Genomic DNA, 20,729 nt, shown 5'->3' with positions numbered 1-20,729 from the left:
GTTCACGCCCAACATCAAGGATCTGGATCCCGGAATGCACCTGTGTCCCCGGAATGCACCTGTTCCGAGCGCAGGTATTTCCTGGGCTACCTCTGCCCGAGTCCCTCCCCAGAAGGACAGGCAGGCGGTCCTGCCCCCTCTCTACCGGCCTGTGTCCTCAGTGCTTCCCTTAAACAGGTCAGAGCCCTCTAACACAGTCTGTGGCCTTTATCGAGTTTCATGGTGTGGAATTTTGCTGTGTTACTAAAAATCCATTTCCAATTTATAAGAGCCAGAGATGAAACAGCTGTTACTCAGCCTTTCTTTATTGAAGGAGGAAGCTAAAAAAAAAAGCCTTCAGAAAACAGAGGAGAAATGGAGGAAACTGCATGAATTCCTCAAACTGTATGTTGCCGGTCCCCGCAGGGAAACCCCTTTCCCCTCTCTGTTTCCCAAGCACTTGGTGGCTGGTTTGGGACGTGAGGTTTGCTCTGTTTGACTCAGATGTTCCAGGTGGGCTGAGCGGCTGATTTATGCTCGGGAGAACATGAAAAAGACCTCAAGTAGCTCATTTCATTCCTTCTCCGAAAAAACCCAGCCGTTAATTAGAACGGGCTGGCGACTTTGATGCGAGGCTGGGAAATCTGAAGGCGTTCGGGGCTTTTCAAGACAGAATTTTTCAGCATGAGATCTAGTTAGCAGCTGTGTTGTCAGTGAGTCTGAACAGCAAAATTAGCTGCACCATCAGGGCGCTGGGTCAGAGAAGTGCAGAATTAGATGCGGACGTGCCCGAGTTCTCACCCCTGGGCCCCTCCATCTCCAAACTCCTCACCTGCACCGTCAGGGCCAGACTGTGGCCAGGGCAGGCCAGCAGTGGGGACAGGCCAGCAGCGAGGGCAGGACAGAGCACAGGGGCCGGGCTTCAGCCGGGGACCCCTGGATGAGAGCCCACAGGTGGGATCTGTTCTAGCTCTTCTGGGCCTGGAGGGCTGGAGGGGCGACCGAGGAGCCTGGGTCCCAGGTGGGGGCTTCTCCCCCAGGGGCTGGAATAACCTGAAATGTAGGGGGTAAAGGAGTGACAGCAACGAGACAACAAAGAGTAACAGGAGTAGTCAAGGGGGTGTGATTAGGTCAAAAGGGAAATTTCTCGAGCTAAGACGCATGGTTTTTTAAATTTAAAGAATTTATTTCATAAAATGCAGGAGAGAATAGTCATATGTCAAAACAAAGCAAAAACACAAAGACATGGAAACTGTGAGCAAAAAGATAGGTGACTGGAAGGACCTGGCTGGAAGTCTGACGCGAGGACGTGAGCGTTCCAGGAGAGGAAAGGGAGATTTGGGTCTGCATGTGGAGAGGGCTTAGCAAGTCCCAGGAAGGATGAATTTCTTTGGGAAATCCTGAATCGCAAAGAAAAGTCTTACGAAAGCAAGCTCTGGACACAAAGACGTCTCCTACAGGGAAATGGCTGTAGGGAGGCACCTGCTGGACCAGAAGCCGACGGTGGTGGGTTCACACCTGCAGGCGTCACCCCCCTGCCCTGACGGGCGTGGAAAGGGCGGATGTGAAAGGGTTCCAAGAGCATCTCACGCCCTAGTTACCTCAGGAATACATTTCGGAAGGTATGTGAATCATACCAACTCACTATCTCAGATTGATGAGAAACTAGAAATTATGAAGGGTGTGAGTTTAAACTAGCAATAGGAAGTAAACGAATTGAAAATCGCTAGAAACGCCTGTTGATCAGTTAAAGGGAAACAAAGTGGAAAATTCAGGACTGTGCTGAGACTTTTTACAGCCTCTTCCGTTGAGGTGTCCTACCTGAGTCAGCGGGGCCACTTCTTGGGATGCTCAGACGAGAATGCCTGGGACCCCCTGTGCCAGGTGTTCAAACAGGAAAAAAGAGCTCATCCCCTGTCCCTCCAGCCCGAGGGGGGACAGAACCCTGGCTTGCCTTACTAGCCACTCTTCAGGCTCTCAGTCCTTTTACCTCCTGCGTAACTGCTGCATTGAGTTCAGTTCCTCCCCGTCAATAACCCAGAGTGGCTTCTGTCTTCCGGGTTGACCCCTGGCTGACTCACCTGTGTGGTCTCCTCTCCCCTCCCCCTCCATTCAGATGTACTTCCCTCTCTGCTCACTGGCAGGTGACCTGCCATCATGCTGCAATACTGAGTTTAGCAGCAGCTATGGGCCCAGTAGAAGGGGGGTGGATGAGGGACCGACTAAGAGACTGGACTTCAGAAGAAGGGACTTCCCCAACCCTGTTTGATATTCCACATAGTGGCTCGAGACCGTGTCCCCAAACAATGTCTGGAGTGTCCCCAGTGAAAGTCTCCTCCTGAAGACACAGCACTGCCCCTTCTGGCTGCTGGCCCAGGCAGTCTGGATTGGTAGGGAATGTTCTAAATTAAAAGAGCTAATGAAAATCTAGAATGTGCTGGGGAAAAGGACTTATTTTTCCTGTAATTGACCCCGATTTCACAACTTCTTGGAGGAATGACAGAGCAGTGGGGACCGCGGTGCCTGCTCAAAACTGGAAACAGACTTCTCCCCTGTCTCCCTCCTCTACCCCCTCCACTCACTCCATCACAGCCGGAAAGCTTCCGAGTGGCTCAGGGATTGGCCGAGACGGTCTTTGAGTCCATCTGGAGACTTTCACTCTGGGTAAGGCCACAGAAAGGATGATAACCTCCTTCTGGTATCTTCTTTGCTTCTCGGTCTCCACCGGCTTCCCATTGTGTGAAGACAACCTTTTAGTGCGCTCTGAGGCATGTCGAATTTTAGCCAGTAACGGATAGAACTGTGGTTTCTAAACCTCTCTCGTCTCTAAGGGATGAAGTTGGCAATGCCCGCTGACTTTTGTTTTGGGACACTGAGTAGTTCTGGCCACCTCAGCTTTGAGAACAATCACTCTTACCTGTAAATCCTCTTTTAACGTGATTGTTCTCCACACAAGAGTCAGTTTTTTGTTTTTCGTTTTAGGAAGAGCATTTCTCACTTAATCGAACTTTCCTTTTCACACTCATCCCCCCCACCCCTTTTACGATTGTTTTTAATTGAAGTATAGTCGGTTTACAACGCTGTGTCAATTTCTATTTCACACTCATTTTGGTAAATTCCTTTGGGATTTAGAGCCAGTTCCCTTTGGGAATTTGAATCTGTGGGGAGCAGCCTGTAAGAGCAGCTGCCACTTTCTCTCTTCTGTTCTTTTTCTCCTTGTTGACTGAACATTAAAATATTGACCTATATCATCAGCTGTTTTGAAATGCTACCTAAATGCAGGAATCCTTAACTTGAAGGAAAAAGAAAGGAAGAAAACAAAGAATACATGTACTTCCTCTGGTCTCTGAATAAACAAACCTGTCCCAGGTGAATAATTTCTATTTCTTTCTTGACTGAGGAATCCAACTGGTTCTCTATGTCACGCAGTGACTTTGTTGTCTTCGTGACTCCAGGCATTTTTGTCTATCTCTGCATCATATTAACTCACGGAATCTGCTTCGTGCTGTGCTTTTGTTAGAAGAACAGGCTGTCTTTCTGAGCAGGTGTTAGACTGGTCCTTCTTTCATGTTGTTGCTTTATGAAGGTGTTAAAAATGCCACTGTAAAAGGCTGGGCTGGAAATTGTTTGGTTAAACTGTGTGCGGCGGATGCCTGTGCAATTTTCACACCCCTGACAGTTTCCCCGTTAAGTGCCGTCACCCTGAAGAGATTACACTTTAGAAGTTTGAGGTGTTTATCCAAGATGATGCAGCAACGTTCTGTGGTACACTTGGAAACATCCTCCCATCACCCCCGGCAACGGCTCGTGGAGAATGACCACATGCTTCCCGCACCCCCTGGCTGATCCGCCCCTCCTGCCCAAGGACTAGACGTGGGGTTTGAGGGACACAGTCTTTATTCAGGTCTAGACACTGAATGAGTGTCACAGAGCCACTGATTAATGGTCACTCCACTTTGTGTGCAGGGATATTAAATATTGTTGAGAGGAAATAAGTATTTAAGAGCAAACCCCTAAGGCAGCTGGCCTTCCTCCTGTGAGTCTGATCCCGTCTGGGTGGTCTCCTGGGGGCAGAGCCTTGTCCTCCTCAGACAGAAGAAATGAACAAACAAAACCCAAAACACCCTCGGTGCTCTGCAGACCCTTTCTGTAAGGGACTGGGTAAGAGACAGTTCAGGCGTGGTGGGCTATAATCTCTCTGTCGCAAATTCTCCACTTTCACACGTTGTAGCATGGACAGGATGTAGACAAATGAGTGTGCCTGAGGGCCAATAAAACTTTACTGACAAAAGCAGGCTGTGAGCTTCAGTTGGCCACCCCCTGCTCTGATGAAGGGGCAGCAGATCTTTGGTGCCGGAGGGCCGTCCTCCTGCTGGATTCTGTGTACCTGGGGTTTCGTGAGCACAGCACGGAGTGCCCAGGGCTGCCCCTCCGTGTGCCTCCAGTCCTCACGAGTCCCGTCTCCCCTGTTCTTCGCCCACCTCCTCCCTCGCTCCTGCTTCTCCCTGGGTACGCACCTGGGTTCCCAGCAGCCACATCCCAGCATCCTTCGAGGGCTCCACCCCTGGTCCTTCCAAATCAGGGCCCTGAGAACCAGGCGCGCATTTTAATTGTCTGGAAGCAGGCAGTCATCTTGCAGGGAAAGGAAAACCATGGCCAAGGTGTGCGAGCCCCGTCTGATTCAGCACAACCGTCAAAGGGGACCACGTCCTCAGCCACCCACACCAGTCCTGACATCAAACTTGGACGCTGCCCTTCGAGGACCCCTTCACATTCTAACCAGAAAGTACACACGTTTGGAAGTTTCTTTCCAGGACCCTAATTGACTTCCCCTGACGTGGTCAGTATGGAAACACCATGCTAACGTGAGCTGGCCGTGGGTGAGGTGGATTTCCTGTCCCCAGGCTCCTCTCTGATTACTTACTTGTGTTCTCCAAGACTGAAAGCACTGTCACACTGGAAGTACCCCCCAAGGAATCAGCTAATAAAAGCGCTGGGCTGCTGAGCCAGCACCAGGACCTGGAGCCTAAATATGTCTTTCCTGTTGGATTTCAGCCAGGCCGCTCCCCTGCGTCCGACGGCCCCCGAGTGCGGAACACCGACCCCATCTCTGTTCCAGGCCCCGTGTGTCCACATCAGCGTCTGAAGGAGTCACTCCTTCTGCAGCTTCCATTAGATCTCAGCTTTGCACCAGGTTTTTCCAGGAAAGACTCATTATTACGCCCCAGGCTGCTTTGTTTGTGCAAATTCTACACATTCAGAGAAACTTCTAGACAAATGAAAACATGTTTTATTTACAGGAAAAAAAAATCTGTACACTGTGTACACATAAAAATATACAAAACCAAAATAGAAAAGGTCAAAGTGTTAAAATGTGTACAAACACTTTTAAAAGGTGACTTCTGGAAAACCTCAAGCCATAATTTATTTGACGCGTAGACACTGCATTTTAAAAACTAGCATACAAAAAAATTCCCAAAGCTGTTAAAAAAGTTCACTGGTTTCCACTGGAAAAATTTCATAAGTATTTTATCAAGAGTGAAACAGGACAGTGTGGGATCGTAAGCATTAGGCTTTACCAGTTCCAACGCAGGTAATTTGTGTGAAATCTACCTACTAAGAAGACTATCTCCCATAGAACCAAATAAATGTTTCTTTCCCTAATCTTGCAAAAGCTGTGAGGTCTAGGATAACTTCCCCCCAAAGTTCAGAGTTCAGTCAGGCTTCTGATGAGGATACGATCTTCATGTAGTGTTTCCACGCTCCGAGTGTCTTGTAAATATTTCTGACATACTTTCTAAGGTAGCCAGAATGTGTGAAATATGTGTGTGTGGGAAGACTAGATTTATTTTTTTTGTAACAGAAGGACATATAACATTTGCTTACTTCTCTGGAAAAAATCGGTGTTTGCATAATTAAAACAAACTTTATTGTAAAGTTTTCAGAAGTAAAGTTTGTTGAAAAAAGACACTATAAAAGCAGCCATGTGTGTAGATACGTATATATACACAGAACTATATCTACATGCACGCTTTAGAGCAAGAGTAAGAATTCTATCAATACCTTTAAGTCTTTAGATTCCATTAGCCCAAGCTTGTAGAGAAACTGATAGATTTTTTTCTTCTTACTAAAAGGCTTCATTCATCTAATAAAACAAGAACCAGAACTTAACAATTTATTTCCTTGACAGAGAAATACCCTTCATGAACCACTGGTGTAAATACTGTCTGAGAGACAGAAACATGGGACAATTTCACAAAATACCCAGAGCATCAACAGCAAGTCTGAACTCAGGCACAACTGGCCCAAGCACTGAACTTCTAAATGCAGCTGTGGAACCGCTCTTGTCCTCCGTCTCTTGTCCTTCTGCTGCTTAGCTGTGGGACCAGGTCACTTTGGCCACCAGTCTCGACCCCACCCTGTGCGTTGATCTCTGAGAAAAAAGGCTGAAGAGAGAGCTTTAGTCGTGTCGTCTGTGCAGTGAGAGTCTTACATCACCGACCATTACTCACAAGAGCCTGACTCCACCTCATGCAGCCAAACAGACCCAGTCAATTCAGTAGCTCTCAGCATCCCTGTCCGGAAGGGTCAGCCCACAGCATCAGATATTAATCTGTCCCACCAGAATGGACTGGCTCGTGAACCTGCCACAGGATGACCTGTGGCAGCTTTAAACAGTTAATTTTATTTCTCAGTTTTGAAAATGCTAACAATTGCTTCGGCCTGGCTTTGTCCAGATGCTTCAATGGCAGGAGAGGACTGGAGAGTCCAGAACTGATGAAGTGTCTGGCTGACCGGCCGAGGGCCTGGGACACGTGGGGTGGGCTGTGACTGAGAGTTTTGAGCTCTGCGTCCAGCAGACGAGGACAGTCCCCCTGAACCTGAAAGGGGGAAAAAGTCGCTTGCTCACCCATCTCGGTTCTCAGCCCTGAAGTTGCACGAGGCTTACACACAGCTCTGAGCTGCCCCCTGTAAGGACGCAGGGGAGGTGAGACACGGGGCCAGCACTAGTGTTCCCCGGGGACCGTGAGGACCTGTCAGACCTCACCCTGTACCTGGTGGAAGGAGCTGGGGAACCGAGCTGGGTGAACCTGGTTGCAGGTGAGTTGTCACTCCTGGTCAACACTGTTGTATTGTAACAACAACAACAGCAAGAAAAGATGAAGTGACGTTATCTTGAGATGTAAAGCAATGTGACCTCTGTCCGTCCTGAGAGTGAAAAAAGGGACACTGAATAGCTTCAGTTTACGAGCATCTGGTCCCGGAACAGGGTGGAGGGTTTGGAAGGGGCGGAGCTGGGAAGAATGCAGTGGGCACTGCTTTCTGTTAACATCTCTGCGCAAGGGCTGTGTGTTTATTCAGCAAACATAGCATCTGAGGATTTAGTCGACATCTGGCAAAACTCTGCCACATAGGACCTACCTGACTCAAACTAGAAGCGGTCATCATGTCCACTACATCTGCCTGCTACTTCTGAGCAGCTGAACAATGGAAACTTTCAAACAGAAGCACACCCAGCCCACACGAATATTAATGTGTACCACATTTTCCTCAATGTTTAACAGACCCCGATTCCCAAGAGTCTTTAAGGCTGTGATAAATCCAAAAGTTTTCATTAAATTTTCTTTAAGCTTTTCAGTCTTTCTTATAACGTCAATGAGACTGAAAGTCCTTTCTAAAAGTCCATGTGTTACAACAAAGTGTATTTTAAAATCCTTGAAATATTTTCTAGGGCTTTTGAACTTGAATATTTACATCGACCCCCGGCACATTTTCCTCTACTCACGTTCTCATGAGGGGGCTGTCCTGGAAATAAGGACGCAGGGAGAGAAATCCAGAAGGAGGCTACTAAAGAAACATCAGTGACATGGGCATCTGAAGGTCAGAGCTTGGAGGCTCTGGGGAGGAACAGAGCGGCTGGAGGACTGCTCACCCCACAGCAATGCTGCTGAACTCATTACTCACTCAGCACTGGAAGAGATTATGTTCTTTCAGGGAATTAGGAAGAAAAGTGTCTTGGCCATGTCTGCTCAGACATAAGCCAATGTGCTAGACAAAATTACCCATCCCTTCTCACAGATCTGGAAGCAAAACTCTCAAAGTGGGATACTGTCACGATGGAAACTCTTCATTCTTCCCACATCACTCTTCCAAGAAGCCACAGGAGATGCCTGTGACCCGACCCTATTTCTGTGGAGTAGACTAACGGTACAGAAGCTGCCAGTTTCTGTAAACCATCCTTGCTCAGGAAAAGAAACCAATCCTGGAACAAAAAACTAAACTCTCCTGACGTTCACACCCTTGCAAAGGAGAACACATTTAATTAAGTTGCTATTGTCACTGCCAAGAAGTCTTCACTATACCACTGAGATACGTTTTGATTTTGATTATAGATTGAAGTTGCCTGTTTAACGAAGGTATTCCAAAACGTTTCTGTTTCGCTGCATTCATGGCAAAAACATTTTGTTTTCACTGTATCAGTGACAAGGCTGAGATTACAACAGAACAAACTGAATGTAGCTCACTCACTGCCACGACCGTCTTCCCTCCCACTGCCTTTCCCTCTGAAGCACGTGTTATTTTCCTTGCTGTTCAAGGGCGATACTTTCACACAACTATACCTAATCATATGGCTTTGTCAAGTTGCTCATGTAAAACACATCTGTGAAAACAAGGGCGGGGGTCCGAAACATCCGCCCGTGGGAAGAATTAGTGAAAATCGGTGCATCACTGTCAGGATCCCAATAGCTGACACTAACCAGAAAGACACATGAAAGACACAGGTGTGCACCCTCGGAATCACAAGGTGCCAGCCCCCCAGTCTCCCTTCTAGACTGGAAGGAGCCCTCCCCCAGGGGGATGTCCTAATTGTCGGCGCCTATGGCTTCCGGGCTGTGGGGAGGGCTGGCGGGCGAGGAGGTACAGACCAGAAGGGCCGGCGTGGAGGACGGTCTGTCCAGGGCCGCCTGCAGACCCCGGGTCTGCATTCACCTGCCGGGGAAGTTCCTGTTGGCCAGGGATTCCTGGTCAAGTAAGGAAATAGTGCAGGAAAACAAAGTGCATCGTCTGTACTGCTACCCTGGGTGGGCTTTTTCTTGGACTGCTCAGGGGGGATGCTTTGTGGCCTGACCCACGAAGACCAAAGCATTTGGCGGGCAACAGGGACCAGAGAGGGGGCTGCCCGCGGCTGGAAACACCTCATAGGATATGGGGGGGGGGGTTTGCTGTCGCCATAGACACGTCTGGGGGATAATCCAGACGTTCGTCATCGACTCTGGGATGCTTCACGATCAGTGCACAGTCAAGGGACTCACCGGCTGTGACGGGTACTGCCCCTCCGCGTGAGCGCTCCCAGCTATAAGCCACGCCCTCCTGGCAGGTGTACCTCGGAGCCCTGTGGCTGGAACCCTCCCTGACTGATGGGGGGCGGGGTAAAGAAAAGACGTTTTGGAGGTATTGACCATTTGATATACATTTTTTTTCCTCGCTATCCTTTTAAAAATTGTTTCTTGCATCTTTCTTGGTTTTTGTTTTTTCCCCCTTTGAATTCCATTTCTATATTCAAAGCCGTCGTGAGTTCCCAGAGGCTTAGGAGGGGAAGAACTCTCCGGCCGGCCGAGGCTGAGTTACCGGTGGCGGCGGTCGCCCCGCCCCGCCCCCTGGGGCCAGCGCCCCGCCCCCGGGACCAGCGCCCCGCCCCCGGGACCAGCGCCCCGCCCCCGGGACCAGCGCCCCGGGGCCTCAGGCGCGCGGCGGGCAGCGCGCGGCGCGGAGCCCGGGCAGCACCACCTTGCCCTTGCGGCGCAGGTCGCCGCGCGCGCCCGTGTTCAGCCGCTGCACCAGCAGCTTCTCGTAGAGCAGCGGGTGGTAGGCGCCCAGCGTGCAGGCCGCGTCGCGGTACAGCTCGTGGTAGTGGCACAGCTCCGTCTGCCGCACCGACGGGATGTACTCGTACACGTGCACCTCGCGGCAGAGCGTCATCATGAGCAGGATGCCTGCGCGACAGAAGACCGAGCGGTGAGCGACGCGGACGGGGGTGGGGAGGCCCCGGCGCTGCTCCCCCTTCCTGTCCTCTGTACTCTGCGGCTTCCAGTGAGGGGCGTGTGTGCGGCCTGGGGGTGCGGGGGCGTGTCGGACCTGACGCGATTGTACACGCATTCTTTCGGTCCACTCCTGAGAAGACAAAGCGCTCGAACTCAGGAGAGGACAGTTGGTGACAGACTGCATCCCCAAGTTTGACTGTCACTCACCCAGGTCTACACACGGGCGCACCCGGTCTACACGCAGGTGCCCCTATCTACACGCAGGTCCACTCCGTTCTACACACGGGTCCACTGGATTTGCAACAGGACTGTGATGTCCCCATGAAACGCATGTAAATAGCAGCTTAAAAGGAAAGAGATGGAGACACAGAGTCTCAGGTTCATTTTCAAATTATTTTTCTCCAGGGAGGGTATAGCTCAGTGGTTTAGCTTGTGCTGCAAGAGGTCCTGGGTTCAATCCCCAGTACCTCCAATCAGTCAATCAATCAAATTACTTCCCCCACCCCAAAATTATTTTCCTCACTGGAACTATCAACATTAAAGTTGCTTTAATTCCTCATTTTTTTTCCCTCTCTCCTCATACCAGGGTGATTGTGGCTTTCCCTAGGAATTTTCTGCACCCCTGTCATTAATAGATGTGATTGTCATTTCAAGTAAAGGACGAGAAAGTAAATCATTTGGTGCTTCGATTCATTAGTAACAAATCACTGCAGAGCCTCATACTATTCTTTTTAAATGATAAGTTGTGAAAATTTGGCAAGAAAGTCCACTTCTAAGAATGTAAATAAAATGTAAGCCCACAGTAAAAAATTTCCAACTGAAATGCTTGTCAGCATAATACAATTCCATCTTGCCTTTCTGAAGCCATTGTTGACAATCTTGGGCTTATTTATAATTTCTCAGCAATGCTAGACTCAAGGTTCATAATCTATTATTTGTTTGGTGGTAATTCCTCATTTAAAAAGTGTTTATATAAATCTTATTGAAGTATAGTTGATTTACAATATTGTGTAAGTTTCAGATGTACAGCAAAGTGATTCAGGTATATGCATATGTTATGTGTAAATATATATACATATAATAGATATAATATTATATATATATAATACACCTTTCTAGATTCTTTTTCAATTATAGGTTATTACAAGACATTGAATATAGTTCCCTGTGCTATACAGTAAATTCTTGTTTTTTAAGTCTATTTTATATATGGTAGTATGTATCTGTTCATCCCATACTCCTAGTGTATCCTTTCCTCCACCCTGCCCTTTCTTCTTTGGTAACCATATGTTTGTTTTCTATGTCTCTGAGTCTGCTTCTGGTTTATAAATAAGTTCATTTGTGTGTCTCTCTCTCTCTTTTTTTTTTTTTTTGGTTTAGATTCCACATATGAGTGACATCATACAGTTTTTTTTTTTCTCTTTCTGGCTTACTTCACTTAGTATGATAAATTCTAGGTCCATCTGTGTTGCTGCAAATGGCAATGTTTCATTATTTTTTATGGCTGAGTAGTATTCCATTGTACATATACACCACATCTTCTTTATCCATTCATCTGGTGATGGACATTTAGGTTGCTTCCATGTCTTGGCTATTGTAAACAGTACTGCTGTGAACATTGGGGTGCATGTATCTTTTCAAATTAGGGCTTCCTCTGGATATATGTGCAGGAGTGGGATTGCTGGATCATATGGTAACTCTGTTTTTAGTTTTTAAGGAACCATACTGTTCTCCATAGTGGATGCACCAATTTACATTCCCACCAGCAGTGCAGGAGGGCTCCCTTTTCTCCACACCCTCTCCAGCATTTATCATTTGTGGACTTTTTGATGATGGCCATTCTGATCGGTATGAGGTGATTTAAAAATAACTTCTAGAGCTTCAGAAATACAAAAGGTTGCCACGGAGTTCATGACAGTCCCAACTGAAGGCCAACAGAGGTTCGGGAAGTGTGGTCCTTATCTTGAATTATCTGCATAATTCCTCCTGTTTTCTGCATTTCGTTTCGTGTTCCCTTATGAACTTGTGGGTTCTGCAATCATGAGCCTTGGCCTGGCACATCCCAAAATCTCAGTTAGAGCCAAATCTACTCTAAGCGTTTAAATGACAGCCAGCTGTCGTTTGGATATCGAACTGGTGCCGCAGCGCTTTCAAACGGATGGAAAATCAATGTACAACTCGTCGGAGACGTGTGAAAAGTGGACAAGATTTGTGAAACCAAATGTGGAGAATATTTTATTATTTTAAATTTTTTCTGACAGCATGGTCGTTTCCTTTGGCATCTGTACACTCTGCTTTTTAATTTGTTAAGGCTGATATACATATATTTGCATTTAGATTTACACCCTGTCATATAATAAACACTGAAAATCATTATAATTAAACGTGGTTAAATCTACATGTCAGTTTTCCTACAGGTTCACAGTATGGAGCCATACACAAAATCCCGAAGGTGGAATTTCTTCACGGGCTGCACACAGGAACCAGTGGACGTCAGTGTCTGCAGGTGTGTAACGGCTCCCACGCGGTTGGGAGTGTGCATTAGAGAATGGGATGTGGGGAGTATATCCCGCAGGGAGGCAGGGTTGGAGCAGAGCTGGGACAGACCAAGAGCCTTCAAGTCCTCTTGGAGGCCTCTTCACTTAAATGCAACGTGTCTTGAACAGGATACAGTTCTGATTGACTGGGGATTTAGGGAAAATTTCTCTAAGGAAAAAAAGTACGTTAAACGAAAGAACTAAGCTTGAAACGTAAAAATGGGGGCCAAGCCCACAAGCTGCAATCTTAGGATGATGTGAGGAAGGCATGTTTAACGACTGGACTGAGAAAAAGGTTTGAGCCCTGCCGCTGGCATCTCCTCTGAAGCGCTGTGACGCTGAGCCCCGCCAGCCACAAACAGCGCAAACGCCAACCACACATTTCTCAGATGCTCTGTGAATCATACTGACAAGGTACTGGGTCCCCAGCCTACCTCTGGGTTTGATGATTTGCCAGAAGGACCCATGGGACCCAACATATAGTCAATGATACAGCAAAAGGGTACGAGGCAGAGTCAGCAAAGGGAAAAGCACACAGGGTGAAGCCCAGGGGAGACGGGCATAAACTTCCAGAACCTTCTCCCCGTGGGCTAATTCCTCCAGCAACACACTGTGATTCACCGTCAGGGGAGCTCTGCAGAGACTCTGGGAGCCAACTCTTGATGGGGAGCCCAGACTCTCAGATGCCAGCCTTCCTAATCAGCCGTCCGCACAGACACGACACACGTGTAAACTCACAATATTCCAGTCCTTCCTCAACACTTCCCTAAGCCCCGGCCGACGGGGAGTTCACATCTGGTTATGCTAAAACTATTTTGTTTCTTTTTTCATTTCCTTTCTTAGGACTACTCAGGATTATCTAAAAACAAAAAGAATACAAAGCATCGAATGCCCTGGTATTCAGTAAAATAATTTGTAAAAGAAATCACTGAAGAAACTTTTATGTTACGTAATTTTGTTTATGGACTACTGAAAAGTAACTGCTTTCATCACTAAGAAAATTTTCTGCTTTCAACATGGAGCCAGCCTTTTTGAAAGGCAGATCAATATTTAGACACTTTGTAATATATTTCTCCAGCCAGTCAAAGGGCATGTGGCCAGGTTTTAAAAATCTTTGACTATAACTCAATTAATGGTAAGTTTTTTTGGCCAGTTTTTACAAATGAGTATCTACTAGGGAGTCATTTGAAGGGAAAAAAAGTGCAAAGTTTTCTGGGAAAATATGACCCAAGAGGCATTCATTTGCCAAATTTCACGTTTTAAATATTGTATAATTCAGTATCATTATCAAACCAATTCAAAAGCATTCCCACTGGTCTTAATAAAACGACGCGTTACACAGCTCAGCATTAACAAGAACCATCTACGCTTATTTGCCCAAAACCTGGATGAAAAGCAAGCCTCAACCCTTGATCAGATCATCGCAAACCCGGAATGAATGAGGCTCCCCTGTAAAACGCTACTTTGCACACGCAGGTGTGTGTTGGAGGCCAGCAGAGGGTAATCATTTAGCCTTTACTTTCATTGTGATTACACTAGAATTGTCTTAACTTTTCACCTGGCAAAATATTTAAAGTGGGATCAAAATCATTAATAATAACAGAATTTTCTCCGTGATGAGCACACCCTCTCCACATGTGGCAGTAAGGTATGGACATAAACAGAACAAGATGCGAGTGACAGAAAACACCAGCTTTCGTCAGTTCCAGGTCACACTTGAACTCAAGCCACACGTGAGGTCTATCAGACGTTTATGAGAACCACCACAGAACTCTGCGGACACGTGTCTGACCGAGGGGGGCGGGCAGCAGGCTGGGGAACACGCTGCACCAGGGAAACCTAGCAGCTCTTGTGCGGGGGCCCCATAAATTCATCGTGAGATGCAAAATTATGAGAACTACACTTAAGATTACTTAAGGAGCAAAAACGACTTATAAAGTGATATTTCCAGAAAATATGTGCAATTCAAAGGTGATTTGGAAATGTATATTTCATGTAAGAAAATAATAATTTTTATAATTATAATAATGCGTCTTAGCATTTATTATATTAAATAAAATCATATAAATCAAGAATGATTACCATATGGTAATCTAAATCTAATAATCTAATAATAATCTAAAAAAAAGTCAAGTGAACTTATTTACAAACCAGACTGACAGACCCAGAAAACAAACACATGGTTACCAAAGGGGAAGGGAGGTGGGAAGGGATAAATGGGAAGTTTGAGATTTGCAGATACTAACTACTATATGCAAAATAGAGGAACAACAACTTCCTACTGTAGAGCGCAGGGAACTATATTCAACCTCTTGTAATAACCTAGAATGAAAAAGAATATGAAAAGAACATAGATGTAACAGAATTACTATGCTGTGCACCAGAAACTAACACAACATTGTAAATCGACTATGCTTCAATTTTAAAAAGATAAACAAACAAAAAACACATGGGGAAACATCATTCTCCAGCGATGACTATGTAAGTGGAAAATTTCAAACTGCTTGTTGACAGCAAGCACACCTGAGGCCCCCGCCCTTGGGCCCCCAAACTTGAGCTCTAATCAGATATTAGCCTCATGAATTCACAGGGAGGCACCCACACGGAAAATGCTTGATAGGACTTCCGGTCGTAGCATCATTCCATCCTCCTGACCCTTTGCTCACACACTAGATTCCACTTTCTTCCCTAAGTCAACAGGATTCTGTGACTCTGTACAAAAGATACAGGACTGAGGATTTCAAAAAGTGACTCGGAAACAAAGAATGTCAAAGGCATGGCTTTAAAAGGGGTGGAGGGAGCTATGCTTAAGGGAAATAACCTGCAGCCTCGGAAATTTTGGCTCTAATTCTGTGTAAAATGTTTGACGCTGTTAAAGTACACCAAACCCGCTTCAAAACCCACAAGCCTCAATCCAGATCCTCCTGCGCCCTGCACCCCTCACCCAAACCAGCATCGCTTCCCCAAATGCTCTTTTGTTCACGGGGACCTACTGTGCAGCCCGAGCTAAGGTGCAGGGTTGCAAATTCATTGAAATTAGGGTCGAGAACATTATCAATGTTTTATGGACAAAATTAATATCCTTTGTTTCTACTGCAGCCTTCACATCGCCAAGGGCACTTAAAATATTCTGCAATATTATCCTACTCAGATAAAATCAAGAAAAAATGGGGCAATAAGCTGAAACAGAGGTGAAGAAATGAGGTAAGACCACAGACTCTGAGGATCAAAGCCTGGCCGCAAAAACCACACTATGCCAGGTGTCAGGCCCTCGTTACGTGGAGTCCATTTTTGGGTTGGAGCCAGTCACCTCTGGAGCAGAGAGCACAACACGGCCCTAGAATTTGACTCCTGAAAGCCCAGAGGTACCAGTAAGCTTGCAACCCGCGGCGTGGTCCTGTGGCCACAAAGCCCACTCCTCGGCCCCGCCCCACGTCCGCACCGTGCACTCGGGTGGGTGGTGGTTCATGGGTGGCCCTGGGGTCTCCACCCCTCGAATCTGGCGGGTCTTTGACCCACAGAAAGTCCCCGGGCCTCAGCCCTGAGAAACTGCACCTTCTACTTCCTGTGATTGGAACACGTCCAGGAGCCCTGAGCTTCCACTGAGAGTCCACATAGCGCGAGGCCACCCCAGGGGGCAGCTGAATACCAGCCAGTGACCCCGTGATGCCTGTGGAACGAAGGTCACCCAGCCAAGCACGTCCTGACCCCCTCCCCATCACCAGAGGAAATACAACAGTTCTCAAAATTCGGGGGTAGTTTGTTACGTGCCCCTAGGTAGCTGGAACACTGTGTTTCTATCTCTTCCATTAATCCCCCTCCAAAGCCGCCTTGAATGGCTCTAACTATATAACACGAACGTGTGTTTATTAAGCATTAAGCCCCACCCTGCCCGCCTGCCCAGGGACCCCGGAGCCTCACATTCACCCACCGATGAAGCCAGACGACGGGGGGTTGGGCTGGATCTTCTCCTCCGTGTTCTCCTGGATGATGTCCCAGAGCTGCCAGATGAACTTGGGGTGGAGAATGTAAAACGGCTGGTCCGGGTTTCTCCGCCGGTACTGCACGTACGGCGTGAACAGGTTGTAGTCTGGCTTCTTGTACCACTAGGAGAAGAGGAGCAGAATGCCGCCGTCAGGGACGGAGGGCCGCGCTGCGGGAGGGAAGCAGGGCGCACCCAGGCCAGGGGGCACCTGGAGGCCGAGGGGCCGGGCCGGGCTGGCAGGGTGCGGGCACCACCCCGCAGGCGCCGCCTCACTGGAGGAGGGGCCGGGGGGCAGAGCCGGTCCAGCCTGCGGCCGATGCTTTACTCCCGGGTTACACGGGGGAGAAGGGCCCAGGGCGGGTCAGCGGACTTTCCTGTAAAGGGCCAATGGCAAACACAGAAAGCTCTGGGGACCAGAGAGGCGCTGCTGCCACCGCTGGGCTCTGCTGTGGGCCTGGAAACAGCGGGGACGGGACGAGTGTGCGTGGCTGTGTTCCTGTAAAACTTTATCTGCACACACACGGGGCCAGACTTGGGCCACGGCTGCAGCCTGCTGACCCCCGGGGCAATCACTGTACTTCAAAAATACCTTCTCCAAATCTATTGTTTAGAAAGTTCTCAGTCAGTGCCTGGGTTTGGGGGTGGGTCTGGGAAGACAGATGAGGGGGCCCAAGGGAGCTCTCAGCAGCGATGGGAAGATTCTATTTCCTTTTTTTTCTAATCAAAAACATTTTTTTTAAAGTTTATTTATTTATTTATTTTTAATGGCAGTACCAGGGACTGAACCTAGGACCCTGTGCAAGTTAAGCTAGCACACGCTCCACCCTGAGCGCTATCCTTCTCCCCCAGTTCTGTCTTTTCATTGTGGTGGGGGCTATGTGGCTTCTACACGTGTTAACATCCATCAAATGGGCACACACTGATTATGCATAAATCATGGTAAGAAAACATGAACAATAAGGTTGATTTTTTTTTTTAAAGTCTTCATAAGTGTCTGAGGTGCGGCCAAGAAACGGGATTTGGAGGTGTTGGGGGAGGGGCTCTGACGGTCCCTGCAAACAGATACCTCGGGCAGAGTGGGTGTCCATTAAGATCCCACAGAACAGTCCATGGTTGAATGTGGTCTGTGCCTTTAAAAATTCTGAGGACTGGCCGGAGCATCTTCAGTGAACTGTGCCCCCAAACCCCAAGGTGGTGAGAGGAAGGCAAGAGAACATGGGGGTCTTTTCTTCCCCACCTCCCCTGGAGCCTCATATGAGACCCACAGAAAGCAGCCCACAGCCTTTGGCTTGGACAGCTCTGTGCCCTGGGCTGGGATGCTCCCAACACAAGCAGAAACAAGGCCCGACAGCTGGAGGCTCTCGTTGGTCCACAAACAGCAAGAAAACTGCCAGAACTTCAACTACAGAACCTCAGGCTGGAAGGAAGCTGACAAGGTCGAACGTCCATTGGAAGCTGATTCTCACTAGACGGCGTGTCTGAGAATCGACCAGACAGCGTCTCAGAAATGCACATCGAGGCTGTATGTGCCCAGATCCCTGGGAACAGGGCTTTGACAGGTACACCTGAAAACCATTCCAGGTGACTCTGCGGTGCGCTCCTGGTGGGGCACCAGTCACAGCTGTGCTTGGTACCCGTCCAGCCTCAGTCTCAGGGTCAGTGGGGACAGAACGCTCCTTCCAGAGGGACCACCAACCTTGGGCGGCTCTCTTAGAAAGTCGCCCCTTGGTGGTAAGACCTGTTTCATCGTAGGAAGCCGGCAGAGCAAGTCCCGAGACTCTGGTACAGCTGCTGACAGCATTGCTCACGAGGCTAAATTATAACCTATCTTCCCAGCCCTCTTTAAGAACAAGTTCACTGACTCACAGACATAGAAAACAAACTTAACGGTTATTGGTGGAAACGGAGTGGGGAAGGATAAATTGGGAGTTCAGGACTTGCAGATACAAACTACTACATATAAAACAGATAAACAACAAGGTCCTACTGTACAGCACAGGGCACTATATTCAATATCTTGTAGTAACCTACAATGATAACGAATATGAAAACCAACATATATGCATACAGAATCACTATGCTGTACACCAGAGACTAACGCAACATATTATGTCGACTATATTTCAATTAAAAACAGTGAAGTGTCCTTACAGCTCAAAAAAACCCAAAAAAGAAAAAACACAAGTACATTGACTCTTCATGCCAGATTTCACCAAAAGTAAATCGGCCATGAATGTAACTTACTTGTATTTTGGTGGTTAGTAATAATCTTGTTTATACTAAATCATATCAGATTAAAAATACTTGGGGGCAGAAGCCAAGGCATGGCACACTCAAGGAAAGCTTGTAACAGATTCCATTTAAATAACAATGTGCTGTTGATTCACAAAGTTTAAACTGCCCTGCCAAGAACTTCCAATTTATTTCCAAAGATCTTGTAACTACTTGGATGGTGATGTAACCCTCTCACAATGGAAAAGTTCTGAGTTTAATCAGCCCAGCCTCTGGAGTAACTAGGCATTTGTCGACATTTAGACATTTGTTTTTGTGTTTTAAATCCTTCAGGACAAAAACACTTCAGCACTAGATGGATTACGCTCACCACAAATGCTACTGAAACTGGGACTCAAACGGTGGGAACGTACATGAATTAAGTCAGCACCCAGGATTGGTTTCACTCTGCCTGTCGCAGTTTAATCCCTGACTAGCTTCTGTTATTTATCAGTCAAAGGCACTGTCTGACCCAGCAGGGCAGGGACACCAAAGGCAACACTTACCAGGTTAAGGTTTGCAGAATAAGGAGCTGGGTCCCAGGCCACCAGGATGACGTCTTTATACAACGAACTGTCAATGAAGTGATGGCTGGGGTTGGTCAGAATCTGCAGATACACAGAAAAATACTCAAACAAGTGATGAGTTCTTCAGGAGACCTGGGCCTGCCGGTGTGACTGTCCTCCCCCTGTGGGCTCGCTGGTCCTGGGTGAGTCCCTCAATCTCACCTGCCAATCATCTTTTTAAAGTACAGTTTGGGGAGAAAATGATGCCCTGATTTGCCTCAGTTTTAAGGTGTAATTTTCCCGCAGTGTTTAAGATGCACTTTTTTCCTTCACATGTTAATATTTATGAAGTCAGGACAGATCTCACAAATGACATGAGTTTTAATTGGCTGGGACTTAGCTCTTCCTCTCTGAGAAACTGTCATCAGACCGAGGAGGAATCTTCAATCATCAGCGTCTCTGAATTCAGGAAACAGGGGCCGGTTTTTTACCTGTCTGCAGGCTGCAAGCCTTGGGACCTAGGATAATGCTAATATTTGTTCTGCAAGAAACCCCCATACATCGCTCATCACCCCATTTTTCCGATATAGTTTGAAATTATAGAAATTGTTTTGGTTTGTTCTGAGAACCACTTGGCTATGAATTTTGGAAAATACTCTTATTAGGAACAACTGAGAAGATATATTATCATTTTAAAAATTTTCAAAGTTCCTGAGGTGCCTTGCTGACCCTTGAATTTTTGTTCCTTTGTTTTTCTCCCCTTCACCCCATGATTTCCTCCAACTTTCTTCTCTTCAGGTCACAAAATGCGGTACACTACATAGGTATTTGCCCACATCTACCCCGACTTTTCCTTTTGATCTTATGTACTTATTTTTCTACTCACACGCATCACCCATGTTTCTCTGCATTTTTCCTCGTTAATTCTTTATAACTGCAAGACCCATAGAAATAAGCAAGTTCATGGTCATGGAAAACTGGGTGATTCCTCTTCATGCAGCCAGTTAAACTACTTCCCCATAAAACGTACACCCTTGAAAACCCTCCGTCCATCTCACCTGGGAATTAATGATGCGGACGGTGGTTTTATTTCCAACATCCTTCTCATAACCACGCGTAGGAGCAGAGTTAAATCTCAAAACTGCGTCGTGGGAATCTAAGGGCACATAAGTGAAAAATTCAAAATTTTTTTTTTCTCTGCAGAATCAGCATAATCTAGGAACACACCTTAAAGCAGATCTCTGGACACCTGAAGCTAACTGGGCGCCCATGAAGTTCAAATACCATACATATGTTTTTCTGTTCACTGTTTATTTAGAATGAGATCTTGGCTAGGGGGCAAACAAGCTTGAAAACATATACATCCGTTACAAGTGGTCCTGTATCGCCTAAGGGACATGTAGATACT

The 20,729-nt window shown here is 47.2% G+C and overlaps 1 protein-coding gene and 1 long non-coding RNA gene across 6 annotated transcripts in view; one reads left to right on the top strand and one right to left on the bottom strand.

Annotated features, from left to right (window-relative positions):
* Positions 1-5,733: 5,733 nt before the first annotated feature.
* Positions 5,734-20,729, bottom strand: part of ST6GAL2 (ST6 beta-galactoside alpha-2,6-sialyltransferase 2) — a 51,837-nt gene continuing 36,841 nt past the window's right edge. For 3 of the 5 annotated variants that reach the window (XM_074354528.1, XM_074354526.1, XM_074354527.1), the window contains exons 3-6: positions 20,380-20,477; positions 19,322-19,423; positions 16,491-16,665; positions 9,662-9,974 (exon numbers count right to left, since the gene is read on the bottom strand). In XM_074354528.1, coding sequence (XP_074210629.1) covers positions 9,721-9,974; positions 16,491-16,665; positions 19,322-19,423; positions 20,380-20,477 — 629 coding nt within the window. In that variant the 3' untranslated portion in view covers positions 9,662-9,720. Of the gene's footprint in view, positions 6,426-9,661; positions 9,975-14,744; positions 14,882-16,490; positions 16,666-19,321; positions 19,424-20,379; positions 20,478-20,729 lie in introns of those variants that run through there. The other 2 variants (XM_074354529.1, XM_074354530.1) reach the window with 2 other exon arrangements.
* LOC123618064 (uncharacterized) lies at positions 9,827-14,262 on the top strand. The gene is made up of 3 exons (XR_006726435.2): positions 9,827-9,996; positions 12,440-12,528; positions 13,403-14,262. It is a non-coding gene; the product is annotated as an uncharacterized LOC123618064 (long non-coding RNA).

Source organism: Camelus bactrianus, chromosome 28 (assembly GCF_048773025.1).
Source record: "Camelus bactrianus isolate YW-2024 breed Bactrian camel chromosome 28, ASM4877302v1, whole genome shotgun sequence".
NCBI lineage: Eukaryota > Metazoa > Chordata > Mammalia > Artiodactyla > Camelidae > Camelus > Camelus bactrianus.
The sequence above is the reverse complement of the archived record's forward strand: the minus strand, read 5'-3'. Positions and strand labels throughout refer to the sequence as shown.